The 12,686-nt window shown below is 51.3% G+C and overlaps 1 protein-coding gene across 7 annotated transcripts in view; it reads left to right on the forward strand.

Annotated features, from left to right (window-relative positions):
* The window catches only part of Mmp9 (matrix metallopeptidase 9), a 33,253-nt gene extending 24,585 nt beyond the window's left edge, over positions 1-8,668 (forward strand). For 6 of the 7 annotated variants that reach the window (XM_074074873.1, XM_074074878.1, XM_074074876.1 and 3 more), the window contains 12 exons: positions 2,349-2,581; positions 2,976-3,124; positions 3,392-3,520; positions 3,627-3,800; positions 4,034-4,207; positions 4,344-4,520; positions 4,628-4,783; positions 5,574-5,847; positions 5,944-6,083; positions 6,418-6,568; positions 6,660-6,763; positions 8,355-8,668. In XM_074074873.1, the coding sequence (XP_073930974.1) occupies positions 2,349-2,581; positions 2,976-3,124; positions 3,392-3,520; positions 3,627-3,800; positions 4,034-4,207; positions 4,344-4,520; positions 4,628-4,783; positions 5,574-5,847; positions 5,944-6,083; positions 6,418-6,568; positions 6,660-6,763; positions 8,355-8,473 (1,980 nt within the window). In that variant the 3' untranslated portion in view covers positions 8,474-8,668. Of the gene's footprint in view, positions 1-1,549; positions 1,837-2,348; positions 2,582-2,975; positions 3,125-3,391; positions 3,521-3,626; positions 3,801-4,033; positions 4,208-4,343; positions 4,521-4,627; positions 4,784-5,573; positions 5,848-5,943; positions 6,084-6,417; positions 6,569-6,659; positions 6,764-8,354 lie in introns of those variants that run through there. The other variant, XM_020168055.2, reaches the window with a different exon arrangement.
* Positions 8,669-12,686: the final 4,018 nt, after the last annotated feature.

Genomic DNA, 12,686 nt, shown 5'->3' on the forward strand with positions numbered 1-12,686 from the left:
GCTGTGAGCCTCAGTTTCCTCCTCTGAAAAAGAGAGGGTTACTCATCAAACCTATGTCATAATATAACCTGAGTGTGGTGGCATGCCTGTAATCCCAGCACTGGGGAGGTAAAGGCAGGAGGATCGTGAGTTCCAGGCCAGCCTGAGCTACATGGTGAGACCATCTCAAAAAACGAAGGGCTGGGGAATGTAGCTGACAGAGCACTTGTCTGGCATGCACAAGGTCCTGGGTTCCATCCCCAACATTTGTGGGGGGCAGGGGGGTCTGAGGGAGAAGGAAACAGTGAATTTAGCACAGTGTGCAACACAGTAAATCTCAAACGATTGCATTATTATTATGGCTTGGAGGTGAAGTGACTTGTCCAAGGTCACATAGTTGAAGACCAGTGTTTGTAACTCTGAAGCAGGTGCTCATTAACTAGGGATCTCCAGAGTCTCTCCTGTTTTCTTGTAATTTTTTCTATCTCCTGAACTCAATGATCAGGGAAAGTGCCTGGTGCATAGCAGGCCCTGGAAACACAGCTTGAATTGTTACCCTTTTTTTTGGGGTTTTGTGTTTGTTTGTTTATTTGTTTTTAACTTGCAGAAGGCAATGGGCCCTGCCACTGGCCAGGTGGGTGGGTGGGAGGGAATGAAGCAGCTGGCTATTGGCAGGAATGGTGAGAACTGGTGGAGCAGGGCTGGAGAAGAGGAAGGGCAGGTGAAGAATATGAAACCCAGAAAGAGGAAGGCATCTGCTCCAGGTCATCCAGGGGCTTAGAGCCCAAGACGCCAGTCTCCCCATTCTAGGTCACAGCCCCCCTTGGCCTCAGAGGTTAAAAGCAATCGCTGCCATCTATCGAGTGTTTACATACACTGTGAAGCATTTTGTGTTGATCTCATTTTATCTTCACATCAATTAGGGACAAAAGGCCCATTTTTTACAGTTGAGGAGTCAAATCCAGAGTGGGGAGGACATTTGCCACAGGGCGGAACAAAGAGAGTGAAGCCTCATCTGCCGCTTTACAGGCGCTGTTGCCTCTCTTCTTTACTGCCCTGAAGAGTCAGCCTGCAAACACAGGAGTTACCCAGTGGAATTCCCCAATTTCTGCCTGGAGGAGTTTACTCCTTCCACCCCCATATGGAGTGGGGAGAGGAAGCTGAGTCAGGAAGGCTTTCAGGGAGGAGGGGAGAGGAGAGAGCCTGGGGGTGGGTGGGAGGCTCAAGACAGAGCTCTGGCCAGGGAGGGGGTATCACAGAAGAACAAGGATGGGCGCAGACATCTCAGGGAGTCTTCCAGCTGTTCCCTGAGCTGGCCAATGGGGGCCTTCAGACTGAGGGTTGGGGGAATCCTCCAGCTTTGTACCCCTCCTTCTGTTTCCCACAAACTCTGCAATTTGCAAAACCCAGTCCCTCCCCTGAGTGCTGCGGTTTCCTGCAGGTCTGGGGTCCTGCCTGACTTGGCAGTAGGGACTGTGGGCAAGGGAGCGAGGAGGAGGTGGTGTAAGCCCTTTTTTTTCCTTTGCCTTCTCATCTAGGGCTGGCCAACACACAACACCCACCCACCCACACACACACACACACACACACACACACACACACACACACACCCTGAGTCAGCACCTGGTGGGGAGGGGCGGGGTCACTGATTCAGTCCTAGTGCTTCCTTAAAGCCCCCTGCAAGGGCAGCTGCAGCCAGACACCGCCACCCTCACCATGAGTCCCTGGCAGCCTGTGGTTCTGGCGCTCCTGGTGCTGGGCTGCTGCTTGGCTGCCCCTCACCAGCGCCAGCCTACCTTTGTGGTCTTCCCCAGAGACCTGAGAACCACCAATCTCACTGACATGCAGCTGGCACAGGTACAAAAATACCCCAGTAGAAAGCCAGGGAAGGTTGGCTAGGAAGATGTGCACTATCCCTGAGGGTGCATGGGGCCTCAGAGGTGCTTTAAGGAGTGTTGGAGGTGTGGGCATGTCTTGGGGAACAGAGGGTCCAGGGTTACACACTAGGGGTCTGAGGAGGCTCTGGACAGTGATGGCCAGGAATGGGCAATGGGGGTTTCCTAAGGCAATGGGGGTCTCCCAGAGCAACCGGAAATGATGGGGAGTTCTGGATATAAGGGGGTTGGTAGTGAACAGGGGTAAATCCTAGGGGAGATCTTTCGGGGTGACAGGGCCACATCACCCAGAGGGGAAGGAGCTGAGGGTGTCTGCAAGAAATGAGTGCAATTCTTGGGTGCTCAGAAAGCACTGTGCCTTGGGCTACTACTTTATTGGTAATCCCTAAGCATCTGGAGGGACAGTTCTGGCTCAGAAGGGCCGAGAAAGGGGGTCAGGACTCTTGGATGTCTCTGCTCGCTCCTCATCCACAGGAGTACCTGTACCGGTATGGCTACACTCGGGTGGCTGAGATGCAAGGGGAAAAGCTGTCCCTGCGTCCTGCGCTGCTGCTGCTCCAGAAGCAGCTGTCTTTGCCCCAGACGGGTGAGCTGGACAGCAAGACCCTGGAGGCCATGCGCACCCCACGCTGTGGTGTCCCAGACCTGGGCAAATTCCAAACCTTTGAGGGCGATCTCAAGTGGCACCACCACAACATCACATACTGGTGAGCGATTGGGCTCAGAGGGAGTGGCTCGGGTGGGCCGTGGAGGCGTGTCTGCACCTGTGCTGGGTTGAGCAGAACATACACCCGTATTGCGTTCCTTAATGTAGAGTCTGGAGTGAATGAATCCACCTCTGGGCCTCTGAATAATCGTTGCAATCCAAATCATCCTGTTAGGGCCACTGTGAGCGCCTCCCGCCCCCACAAAAAAAGCGTGTGTGTTTGTGTGTGTGTGTGTGTGTGTGTGTGTGTGTGTAGCATCTGAAAGTACGTTATAGATGAAAGTGTAGACCATAGGGGACATTGTGTATGTTGAAGACACTGAAATGTGGGATGTCGTGGCGCCGGGTCCCAGCCTCTCATTTTTGACCGCTTTCCTCCTGCTGTTTCCCTACAGGATCCAAAACTACTCGGAAGACTTGCCACGCGACGTGATCGACGACGCCTTTGCGCGCGCCTTCGCGGTGTGGAGCGCGGTGACACCGCTCACCTTCACTCGCGTCTACAGCTGGGACGCAGACATCGTCATCCAGTTTGGTGTCGCTGGTGAGAACTCCTGGACCGGGACATGGGACCCGGAGAGTGTAAAAGGCGCAGTGAACCAGCTTTCCTGTGCCTGCCCCTGCAGCCTTGGCTGCTGTTCGTTCTTATGCGTCCCCTCCTGGGCGACAAGGGTACAGCGCCTGGGTGCACCGCTGGCAGCGCTGCACGCAGCGGGGATTTCAGCTTGCGCTCACTCGCGCGCCCTTGGATCGCGCGCAAGCTGCGCAACAGTGCTCGGTTAACTCCCTTCCTCGCCACCTGCTTCTTCAGAGCACGGAGATGGGTATCCCTTCGACGGGAAGGACGGGCTTCTGGCACACGCTTTTCCTCCTGGCCCCGGCATTCAGGGAGACGCCCATTTCGACGACGAAGAGTTGTGGACCCTGGGCAAGGGCGTCGGTGAGATTCTAAGCCACCCCGATGCCCCCACTCCTTCCTTCCCCCATTCTCCTCTCCTCCAATACCCCTCTCAGCCGCCTTGACTTTGGTTCCCTTCTTCCCACAGTGGTTCCAACCTACTTTGGAAACGCAAATGGTGCGCCCTGTCACTTCCCCTTCACCTTTGAGGGCCGCTCCTACTTGGCCTGCACCACCGACGGCCGCACCGATGGCACGCCTTGGTGCAGCACCACAGCCGACTACGACACGGACCGCCGGTTCGGTTTCTGCCCCAGCGAGAGTGAGTGTGGGGTTGCGGCGAAGGGTGCAGGCGCCATTACCCTTGAGGGTCCAGAATCTTAGGTTCTGATTCCATCTTTGCCAATAGTGCCGTGTGGCCTGCAAGGCACTCTCCCTCTCTGTATCCAGTTTCCTCATGTGGGAAATTAGGAGAGAAGGGATGGACTGTAGACAGACGGTCCTTGGGTCATGAAACCTCTCGCACTTGGGGGTTAAGAGTGTGGGCCTCCTCAGGACTCTACACCGAGCATGGCAATGCGGACGGCAAGCCCTGCGTGTTTCCCTTCATCTTCGAGGGCCGCTCCTACTCCGCCTGCACCACCCAAGGTCGCTCCGATGGCTACCGCTGGTGCGCCACCACCGCCAACTACGACCAAGACAAGCTCTATGGCTTCTGCCCCACCCGAGGTACCTCCGCCCGCCTATCAGATTCAGCCCTGCTCTCCCATCTCCCATTGCTCTCAGAAAAAGAAAAGAAAAGACCACCGAGATTCTCTAGCTCTTGGTTTTCCCTGCCTGGCATCTTATTGGACCCTTTCTCTAGCCGACTCCACGGTGATTGGGGGCAACTCGGCAGGCGAGCTATGCGTCTTCCCCTTCGTCTTCCTGGGAAAGGAATACACGACCTGTACCAGGGAGGGTCGCAGCGATGGGCGCCTCTGGTGTGCCACCACTTCAAACTTCGACAGCGACAAGAAGTGGGGTTTCTGCCCTGACCAAGGTGGGCGGGGTTATGAGGCTGCGGGTTGGAAGCCCCAACCCCCACAGTGGTGGTGGTGGAGAAGTGAGGGCTGTGCGCTCAAGTATCAAGCTCTCTCTTCCTTCCAGGATACAGCCTGTTCCTTGTGGCCGCACATGAGTTTGGCCACGCGCTGGGCTTAGATCACTCTTCTGTGCCAGAGGCGCTCATGTACCCCATGTACCGTTTCCTGGAGGGCTCCCCACTGCATGAGGATGACGTGAGGGGCATCCAGCATCTCTATGGTGAGGCTGTGGGACAAGGATGGAAGGAGCAGAGGGAAGGGTGTGGCTCAGCCATAGGGCTGGAGAATGGGGGGTGGTGGAGGAGACCACATCCATCTGGGATACGGCCTGAGTTCAGTGACTGCCAGGTGAGTGCTTAAAGAGATGCTAAAGAACCAAGACTCCAGAGAAAGATAAACATGGGGGGGCGTGCAGACACACACACACACACACACACACACACAGAGAGAGAGAGAGAGAGACCAGTCCAGCCATTTCATAACTAGATGACCTTGAGTATGTCAATGCATCCCTCAATTTCCTAATCTCTAAAGTGGGGTACCTGCCTCCTTGGGTGGTGATTAGTGATGCCTGGCATATGTAGTCACTGTGTAAGTACTTAAGATTTTTACTGTTACCACTTGTCATGACTTGGTATTAGTTCCTTATTTAAAAAAATGGAGATATTATATTATAGTCTTTTGTTGAAGATCAAATGAGCCAATCATGTGAGCTTATAAAGCTGTCAGCACTGTTTGGCACCATGAGCACTCAAAAGAGTCCTCTGTCCCTGGCCTGGGAGAGAGGGATTCTGCCTGACTTCTAACCATAAGGCATAGCCCAAAGCCTAACTCTGCCCAGAGCTGGATAAATACAGCTTGAATGGAGGCCCAAGTGTATGGGAAGCTGACTCTTCCTGGCTGGAAGAAGGCAGGCTCCAACATCTAAGTAGAGTGAGCCAGGGATCACTGGAAGGCTTGGGGACAGAGATAGGCAGAATAGGAGTGTCTTACCCAGTGTCTTTTTTTAGGTCCTGGCCCTAAACCTGACCCAAAGCCTCCAACCACCACCACATCTGCACCACAACCCACGGCTCCTGCGACAGTCTGCCCCACCATACCTTCCAATGCCTACCCCACAGCTGGCCCTACAGGTCCCCCCTCAGCTGGCCCTACAGCCCCCCCCTCTGCTGGACCTTCTCAGGACCCTACAGTGTCTTCGGATCCAGCGGATAATCCCTGCAACGTGAACATTTTCGACGCCATCGTGGAAATCCGGAATACTCTGCATTTCTTCAAGGAGGGGTGAGCAGAAGGGATGAATGGATGAGGGAAGGAGCTTGGTCCTTCAACCTCCCCGTCCAAGGTTCAGTGCCCTGCTTTTTCTGTTCTCGCTCTCAGGCGGTACTGGCGGTTAATTGAGGGCAAAAGGCGCCAGATACAGGGCCCCTTCCTTATTGCGGACACGTGGCCCGCACTGCCCGCAAAGCTGGATTCTGCATTTGAAGATCCGTTGTCCAAGAAGATTTTCTTCTTCTCTGGTTAGTTTCCTCCTTTCTCTCTTTCCTGAGGCCCTCAATCCCTGTCGGTCAGGGAGAATCCAGAGACTCAGTGTAACCTATGAGACGCACAACTAGAAGAGGACGCCCGATCCTGGGGGGCTCAATCTAACACATTTATGGGGGGTTGGATTTCGGTGGTGCTCGCTGCCACGCCTTACACCTTGGTACCCAAAGGCTCTGCCCCTTGGGCACAGAGACCGCTGGGCACACAAGGGACTAGGACAGGCTTCACTGGCTTCTCCATCTTGACATCCAAAGGAGCATGTACCCCCACTGGCACGCCCCCGACTTATGCGACCCCTTTCCCCTGCAGGGCGCCAAGTGTGGGTGGACACAGGCGCGTCGATACTGGGCCCGAGGCGTCTGGACAAGCTGGGCCTGGGCTCGGAGGTGACGCGCGTCACCGGGGTCCTCCCGCATGGCGGGGGCAAGGCGCTGCTCTTCAGCGGGGAGCGCTTCTGGAGGTGAGCGCCACCGCGGCCGCCGGCAGGGGGAGCCCGGCGCCGTCCGCTCGCCCGCGGGCTCAGCACCCGTCTGCGGGCTGTGTTCTTGCAGGTTCGACCCGAAGACTCAGAAGGTGGACTCGGGGAGCAGCACGGCCTTGGACACGATGTTCCCCGGGGTGCCCTGGAACACGCACGACATCTTCCAGTACCGAGGTGAGGGCTGAAGAAGCGGGCTGGGGAGGGTCCCTTCTTGTGATTCCTCCCCTGTTGGGTTCCCCAGCCTTAGTAATGGGCCAAATTCTCAGCAAGAAAGAAAACGCCCTTGGAGACTGAAGCAAATGCCTGGGCATAGACAGGATCCCTGTAGAGACCTTCCCTGGGTCATACGGGGAGTCAGGGGTACAGCCAGGACGAGGACCCAGATTTCTTGTCTGGACCACAGGATCTGTGGTTTGTAAGGAGGCTCATTCCTTTATTAGGCAATAGTTATCAAGTACCTATAATGTGCCAGGCTCTGGGATGCCACCGGCAATACAATGAGAGATTGGATAACTCATAGCTGTGTCTTTAGGCAAGTCCACTGCTACTCTTAGAGCCTTGGTTCTCCTACCTGTAAAATGCAGAGGATAGCTGAAGTGATACTTGTTTTCCCTTTTTCATGATCACAACCCATCAGTTAATGAGGTCTATTGATTCTACTAACAAAATCTTTTTCTCTTTTTCTTTTTTTTGATGGGACTGGGTTTGAACCCAGGGCTTTGTGCTTGCAAAGCAGGCACTCCACTGCTTGACCCACACCTCCAGTCCATTTGGCTCTGGTTATTTGGAGGATTGAACTGCAATCCTCCTGATTTTAGCCTCCCAAGTACCAGGATTACAGGCCCCCAAATCTTTTTTCAGTGTATCATTTTTACCATCTCTTTTGTAAAGAAACATGCTACATGCCCAATAACTTTTAATGTATTCCCTGAGAGTAGGAAGGTGTTAGGAGTGGAGGGCAGTGGTTCTGGAATGACTCCAACCAAGAAAGGTCAAAGAAACTATCTGATTTCCCCTTCCCCTCCATACCTCGGTGTTCTCATCTCCACCCCCCCCTTCCTGGCATTCACTTTGCTCCACCTACACTGGCTGTTCTTTGAACAAATCAAGGTCATTCTTAGCTTAGGGCCTCTGTGCCAGTTGTTCCCTCTATCTGGAAGGCTTTTTCCCAAAATTGTTACCAGGCTGCTTCTCTGTCATCCTTTGGGTCACAGTACTAAGGCCACCATTTCAGAGAGGTGGTCCCTGGCCTTCATTATCTACCCACTTGTTTTTATTTCCTTTGTAGCGGTCTACATCATCAAAACCAATCTCATTTATTTTAGGGTTTGCTTGTTAATCATTTGTCTTGCTCCACTAGAGTGTAAGCACCAAAAGAATTGGGATTGATCTTGTGTTTTTCTCTGATGTATCCCTAGCACCTCCAACAGTGCCTGGCACATAGCAGGTACTCTGTAAACATTTGTTGAATTAATGAATGGATTTGTTCACTGAACGAATGTTGATTGAATTATTCTGAGCATTGTCTGCTGGTTCATTCACAAAATGTGTACAGAGCACCTACTATGTGCCAGGCTCTGTGCTACTGCTTTGAGCATCAGGGTCTGTGCCCCTCATATCTCACAGGCAGGCAGAGGAACTAGAGGTGCCATGTGAAAACCTTGGAAAGATCTAGAAAGGCCAGGAGCAATGAATGTACTTGCTCCTGTCTGGATGCACTGGAGGGTGAGAATCATCCTTCTTGTATCTGCCTCTTTCCTTGCAGAGAAAGCCTACTTCTGTGAGGACCGCTTCTACTGGCGCGTGAGTTCCCGGAATGAGGTGAACCAGGTGGACCAAGTGGGATATGTGACCTTTGACATACTGGGGTGCCCTGAGGACTAGGGCTCCCATGATGCCTCAGCAGTGCAGTACGGATCACCACGGGGACCATCTTCATGGGGAAGGAGCCAGTTTGCCGGATACAAACTGGTGGTCTGTTCTGGAGGATGGGGAGGAGTGGAGGTGGGCTGGGTCCTCGCTTCGCTCCTTCCTTTTTTGTTAGACTGTTTCTAATAAACTTGGATTCTCTAAGCTGTAGGAGCAGCTTTTATTTTTTGTTTCTGTATACATGCATGTTCATATGTATGTGGATATTTAACTGAAAAGTGCTTACTGTAAGCAGTACTCCAGGGTTTTCATAAACATTAACACAGGCAGTCCTTTCTATTGGGAAGGTATTATGTGATTTTTCTCTTTTACAGCTGAGGATATGGCCAAGGTATTCATTCATTAAGCCCCCTCCATGGAGCCAGGCTTTTTGCTAGGCACTGGGAAGAGAGCAATGAATTTGGGCTACGGTCTGATAGCGGTCCTCAAATACCAGAGTACATAACAGTGACCTGAGAGCTTACACAGGCGCCACTCCGAGGGTCCAACTCAGTTATGGGGTGATTCTGTGGCTGGTAGCAGTGGCATCATAATCGGAGAGTTCAAAGTGTGTAATACTTTATTCTCAAATAGTGTGTATGTGAGTGTGTGTGTGAGAGACACACACACACACAGAGTTTGGAGAACATTTCCTAGTCACGATGACCTGTCAACTCACTCGGGAAGTATAAGCAAGAACGTCTTCCTGTGCTAGCGGGATGGTCTTAGCAGGCAACCTACTAAAACCTTCAACTTAAAAATGCACACACCCTCTAACCCTTTGTGCACGCATGTGTGCACCAAGCACCATATACCAGGATGTTGAGTGCCACATTTTTTCATACAGGAAGAAAGTGGTAACAAACTCAATGCCCTGGAGTAGGGCAGTGGAGAAAAAAAATATGGGTAAAATAAATGAAATATACTTGTTATGGTGGTAGCCACCCCTTGTACAGCACTGTGTGCTAGGCCCTGTTTCATGTGCTTTACGTGACTTAAAACAATCCTGTGAGGCAGGTAATACAATTACCTTATAAATTTTTTTTTTTGCAGTATTAGAGTTTGAACTCAGGGTCTCATGCATGCTAGGCAGGTGCTCTACTGCTTGAGTCATGCCCAATTTCCCCCTGCCTTTTTTTTGAGACAGGGTCTCACTGTGTACTCCAGACTGGCCTCAAACTCATAATCATCCTGCCTCAGCCTCCTGAGTGGGTGCCACCAATCTCAGCTCACGGGTACTGTCATTACGGTCATCACCAACCTCCTGTTTTTCAGATGACACACTCACCCAGTGTGAGTGAGTGCTGACCGTGAGATCTGATGTGGGCTCTTGGTGCAAGCGGTGGGAGAAGAGAAAAAGCAGAGAGGGTGTTTGGGGAAATGTGAGTGGCTCAGAACCCGAGTGCGTGGTGGTAGTAGGTGGATAAGAATGGAATGGGTGAATTAGGAGTGAAGGACAGGGTGAGATGAGAGAAGGTCCAAATGCCAGGCAAAGGAGGACAGATTTAACCTCACAGGCCGAAAGTGGGACTCGATTGAAGGGTTGGGGTGGGTGAGCAGAGGCGATGGGCTTGAGCAGATCTGATGGACTTTTAGACCTGGAGCCCAAGTGGGAGTTTAAAGAGCTCAGAGAACTGTTCTCCGAGCTTCATCTGGGACAGCCCCTCTCTCCTAGTTCATCTGTTTCTTGCCTAGGAATGACCCACCTCCACTGGCATACAAAGCTTTCTTTACTAAGTCCTGTCTTCCTGCACCACCTCATTCACAAACTTCCCCAAGTGTGGTCTACTGTCTCCACTTCCTCAACCTCCACTCTCTCCTCAACCATTCAGCCTGGCTCCCACCCTTGCTGTACCACTGAATCACCATTTTCTAAGCCCCCTACAACCTCCTGCAACCAGTCAGCGGGCACTGCTCTGCACATCAACATCTGCATGTGTGACACAATTGATCCTGCTCTTCCTCTGCTATTCTTTCTCACCTGGTCTCTGGGATGCCCTGACTTCTGGTCCTTATCTCACCTCAGTGGTTGGAGCTTCCTCTTTCTGACCTCTAAATGGTAGCACACCCTTGTGTTCAATCCTTGGATTCTTCTCTCCTCTGTGTACACTCACTCCCTATGATCTTGTCTAGCCCTCAGCTTTGGATAGCATCTTTGTACTAACGACTGAAATTTATACCCCCAGCCTTAACCTTTCCCCTGAGCACCAACTCATTGCTCAGCTGCCTGCCCCACACTTCCCCTTGGCCTATTGGACTTTTCCACCTAACAGGTCCAAACCTAACTCCTGGGCTTCATCTTCCAAACCTGTTCCTCCTCTAGTCACCCCCATCTTAATAAAAAGTCACTGAGTACTGTGACTCAAACCTATAATCCTATATACTGGGAAGGAAGAGACCAGAAGAATCGAGGTTTGAATACAGCTTAGGCAAAAAGTTCTTAAGACCTCATCTCAACCAACGGCTGGGGACAGTGATGGCTCAAGTGGTAGAGCACCAGTCTAGCCCTGAGTTCAAATCACACATATCACCAAAATATACAAACAAACAACAATAAAAAAAACAGCATCCCCACCCCCAAGCTTAAAACCTGATCATCCTAAAATACAGGAGCTGGTTACTTAGACTCCTTAATCTAGTACAGGGTTTCTCAAATTCAGCACAACTGACATTTGAGTCCAGATAATTCTTTGTTGGGGGGGACTGTCCCATACATTGTAGGATGTTTGGTGTCTTCCTCTAGGAGGTGGCAGGATTCATGGCCAGATGCCAGGTCCATTTGGGATCAGTCCCTTCCCCTACCACAGGTCCCAGTGTGGAGGTGGGGTGCAGTGAGGTGATGGAGAACCTGTGACTCATGGCTGGGCAAGCCAAATGACCCCAGGAGCTTTTGGCCACCAGATACCAGTACCATCGCCCCTCCCATTGTGACAACTAAAAAAATCTTCCCAAACATAGCCAAATATCTCCTGGTGGGCAACAAGACACCCAGTTAAGAACCATTGTTTGACTATAATAAACACACAGACAAGTGCGTCTATTAGAAACGTACACTTCAATACAACTTCACAAACTGAACACAAATGTGTGAGCAGCACTTAGATCGAAAAACAAAACATTCTCCGCACCCAAGAAGCCCCTCGTGCTCCCTTATGTCAGTACTTCTCCCCGACAGTCACCACTGTCTTTGCCTCTAACAGTTTAGATAGACTTTAATTTTTTTTACTTTATTTAAACAGTGTTGTAAGGTAAGTAGTCTTTTGTGTCTGAATTCTTTGTTTCAATGTTATGTTTGAGCGATTCACCCCCATTGTTCTGTAAATGGTATATTGTTTATTCTTTATGAGTATTCCCTTGTGAGAACGTTCTACAGTGATCTATTTTACCATTGGTAGACATTTGGGTAGATTCCAATTTGGGGCTCTTACAAATAACGCTGCTCTGAAGATTCTTGTAAATGTCTTTTGTAGAACAAGGGCAGTCATTTCTTCTGGGTAGACACCTAGGAATAAAACTTCTGGGCCAAAAGATATGTTCGGCTTTACCAGACATGACCAAACTATCTTCTGAAGTGGTTTTGCCTGTCTACACTCCCACCACAGTGTAGAGAGTTTCCAGGTTTCCTCTTTGACTCCACTCTTCATGTCACATGCCACTCCCAGTCCATCAGCAGGCTCTGCTGCCTCCATGACCTCTCTGGAATCAGATGGCTGCCACCTTGGTAACCTGGTTACCATCATCTCCCACGTGGAAGTCTGCAGAAGCTTCCTCTGGGATTCCCAGCCTTCACGACTGCTCTTCTCTAGTTCAGTGTTCACTCAGCAGCCAGAGACATTGGTAGCTTGTGCCTGAAATCCCAGCTATGCGGAAGGCAAGATCTGGAGGATCTTAGAAGCTAGTCAGTCTGGGCAAAAAGTTACTGAGACCACATTTGGACCAATAAGCTGGGCTTGGTGGCATGTGTTTGTCATTCCAGGTATGTAGGAGGTATAATTAGGAGGATCAGGGTTCAGGTCAGAGTGGACAAATCCCACTAAACTCTACTCAAAAAATAAAGCAAAAAGGGCTGGAGTGTGCTCAAGTGGTAAACCACCTGCCTAGCAAGCATAAAGCCCTGAATTCAAACCCCTGTGTGTGTGTGTGTGTGTGTGTGTGTGTGTGTGTGTATGATCACATCATTTCCCTGCTC

The sequence above is a fragment of the Castor canadensis genome, chromosome 5 (genome assembly GCF_047511655.1).
Source record: "Castor canadensis chromosome 5, mCasCan1.hap1v2, whole genome shotgun sequence".
Lineage (NCBI taxonomy): Eukaryota > Metazoa > Chordata > Mammalia > Rodentia > Castoridae > Castor > Castor canadensis.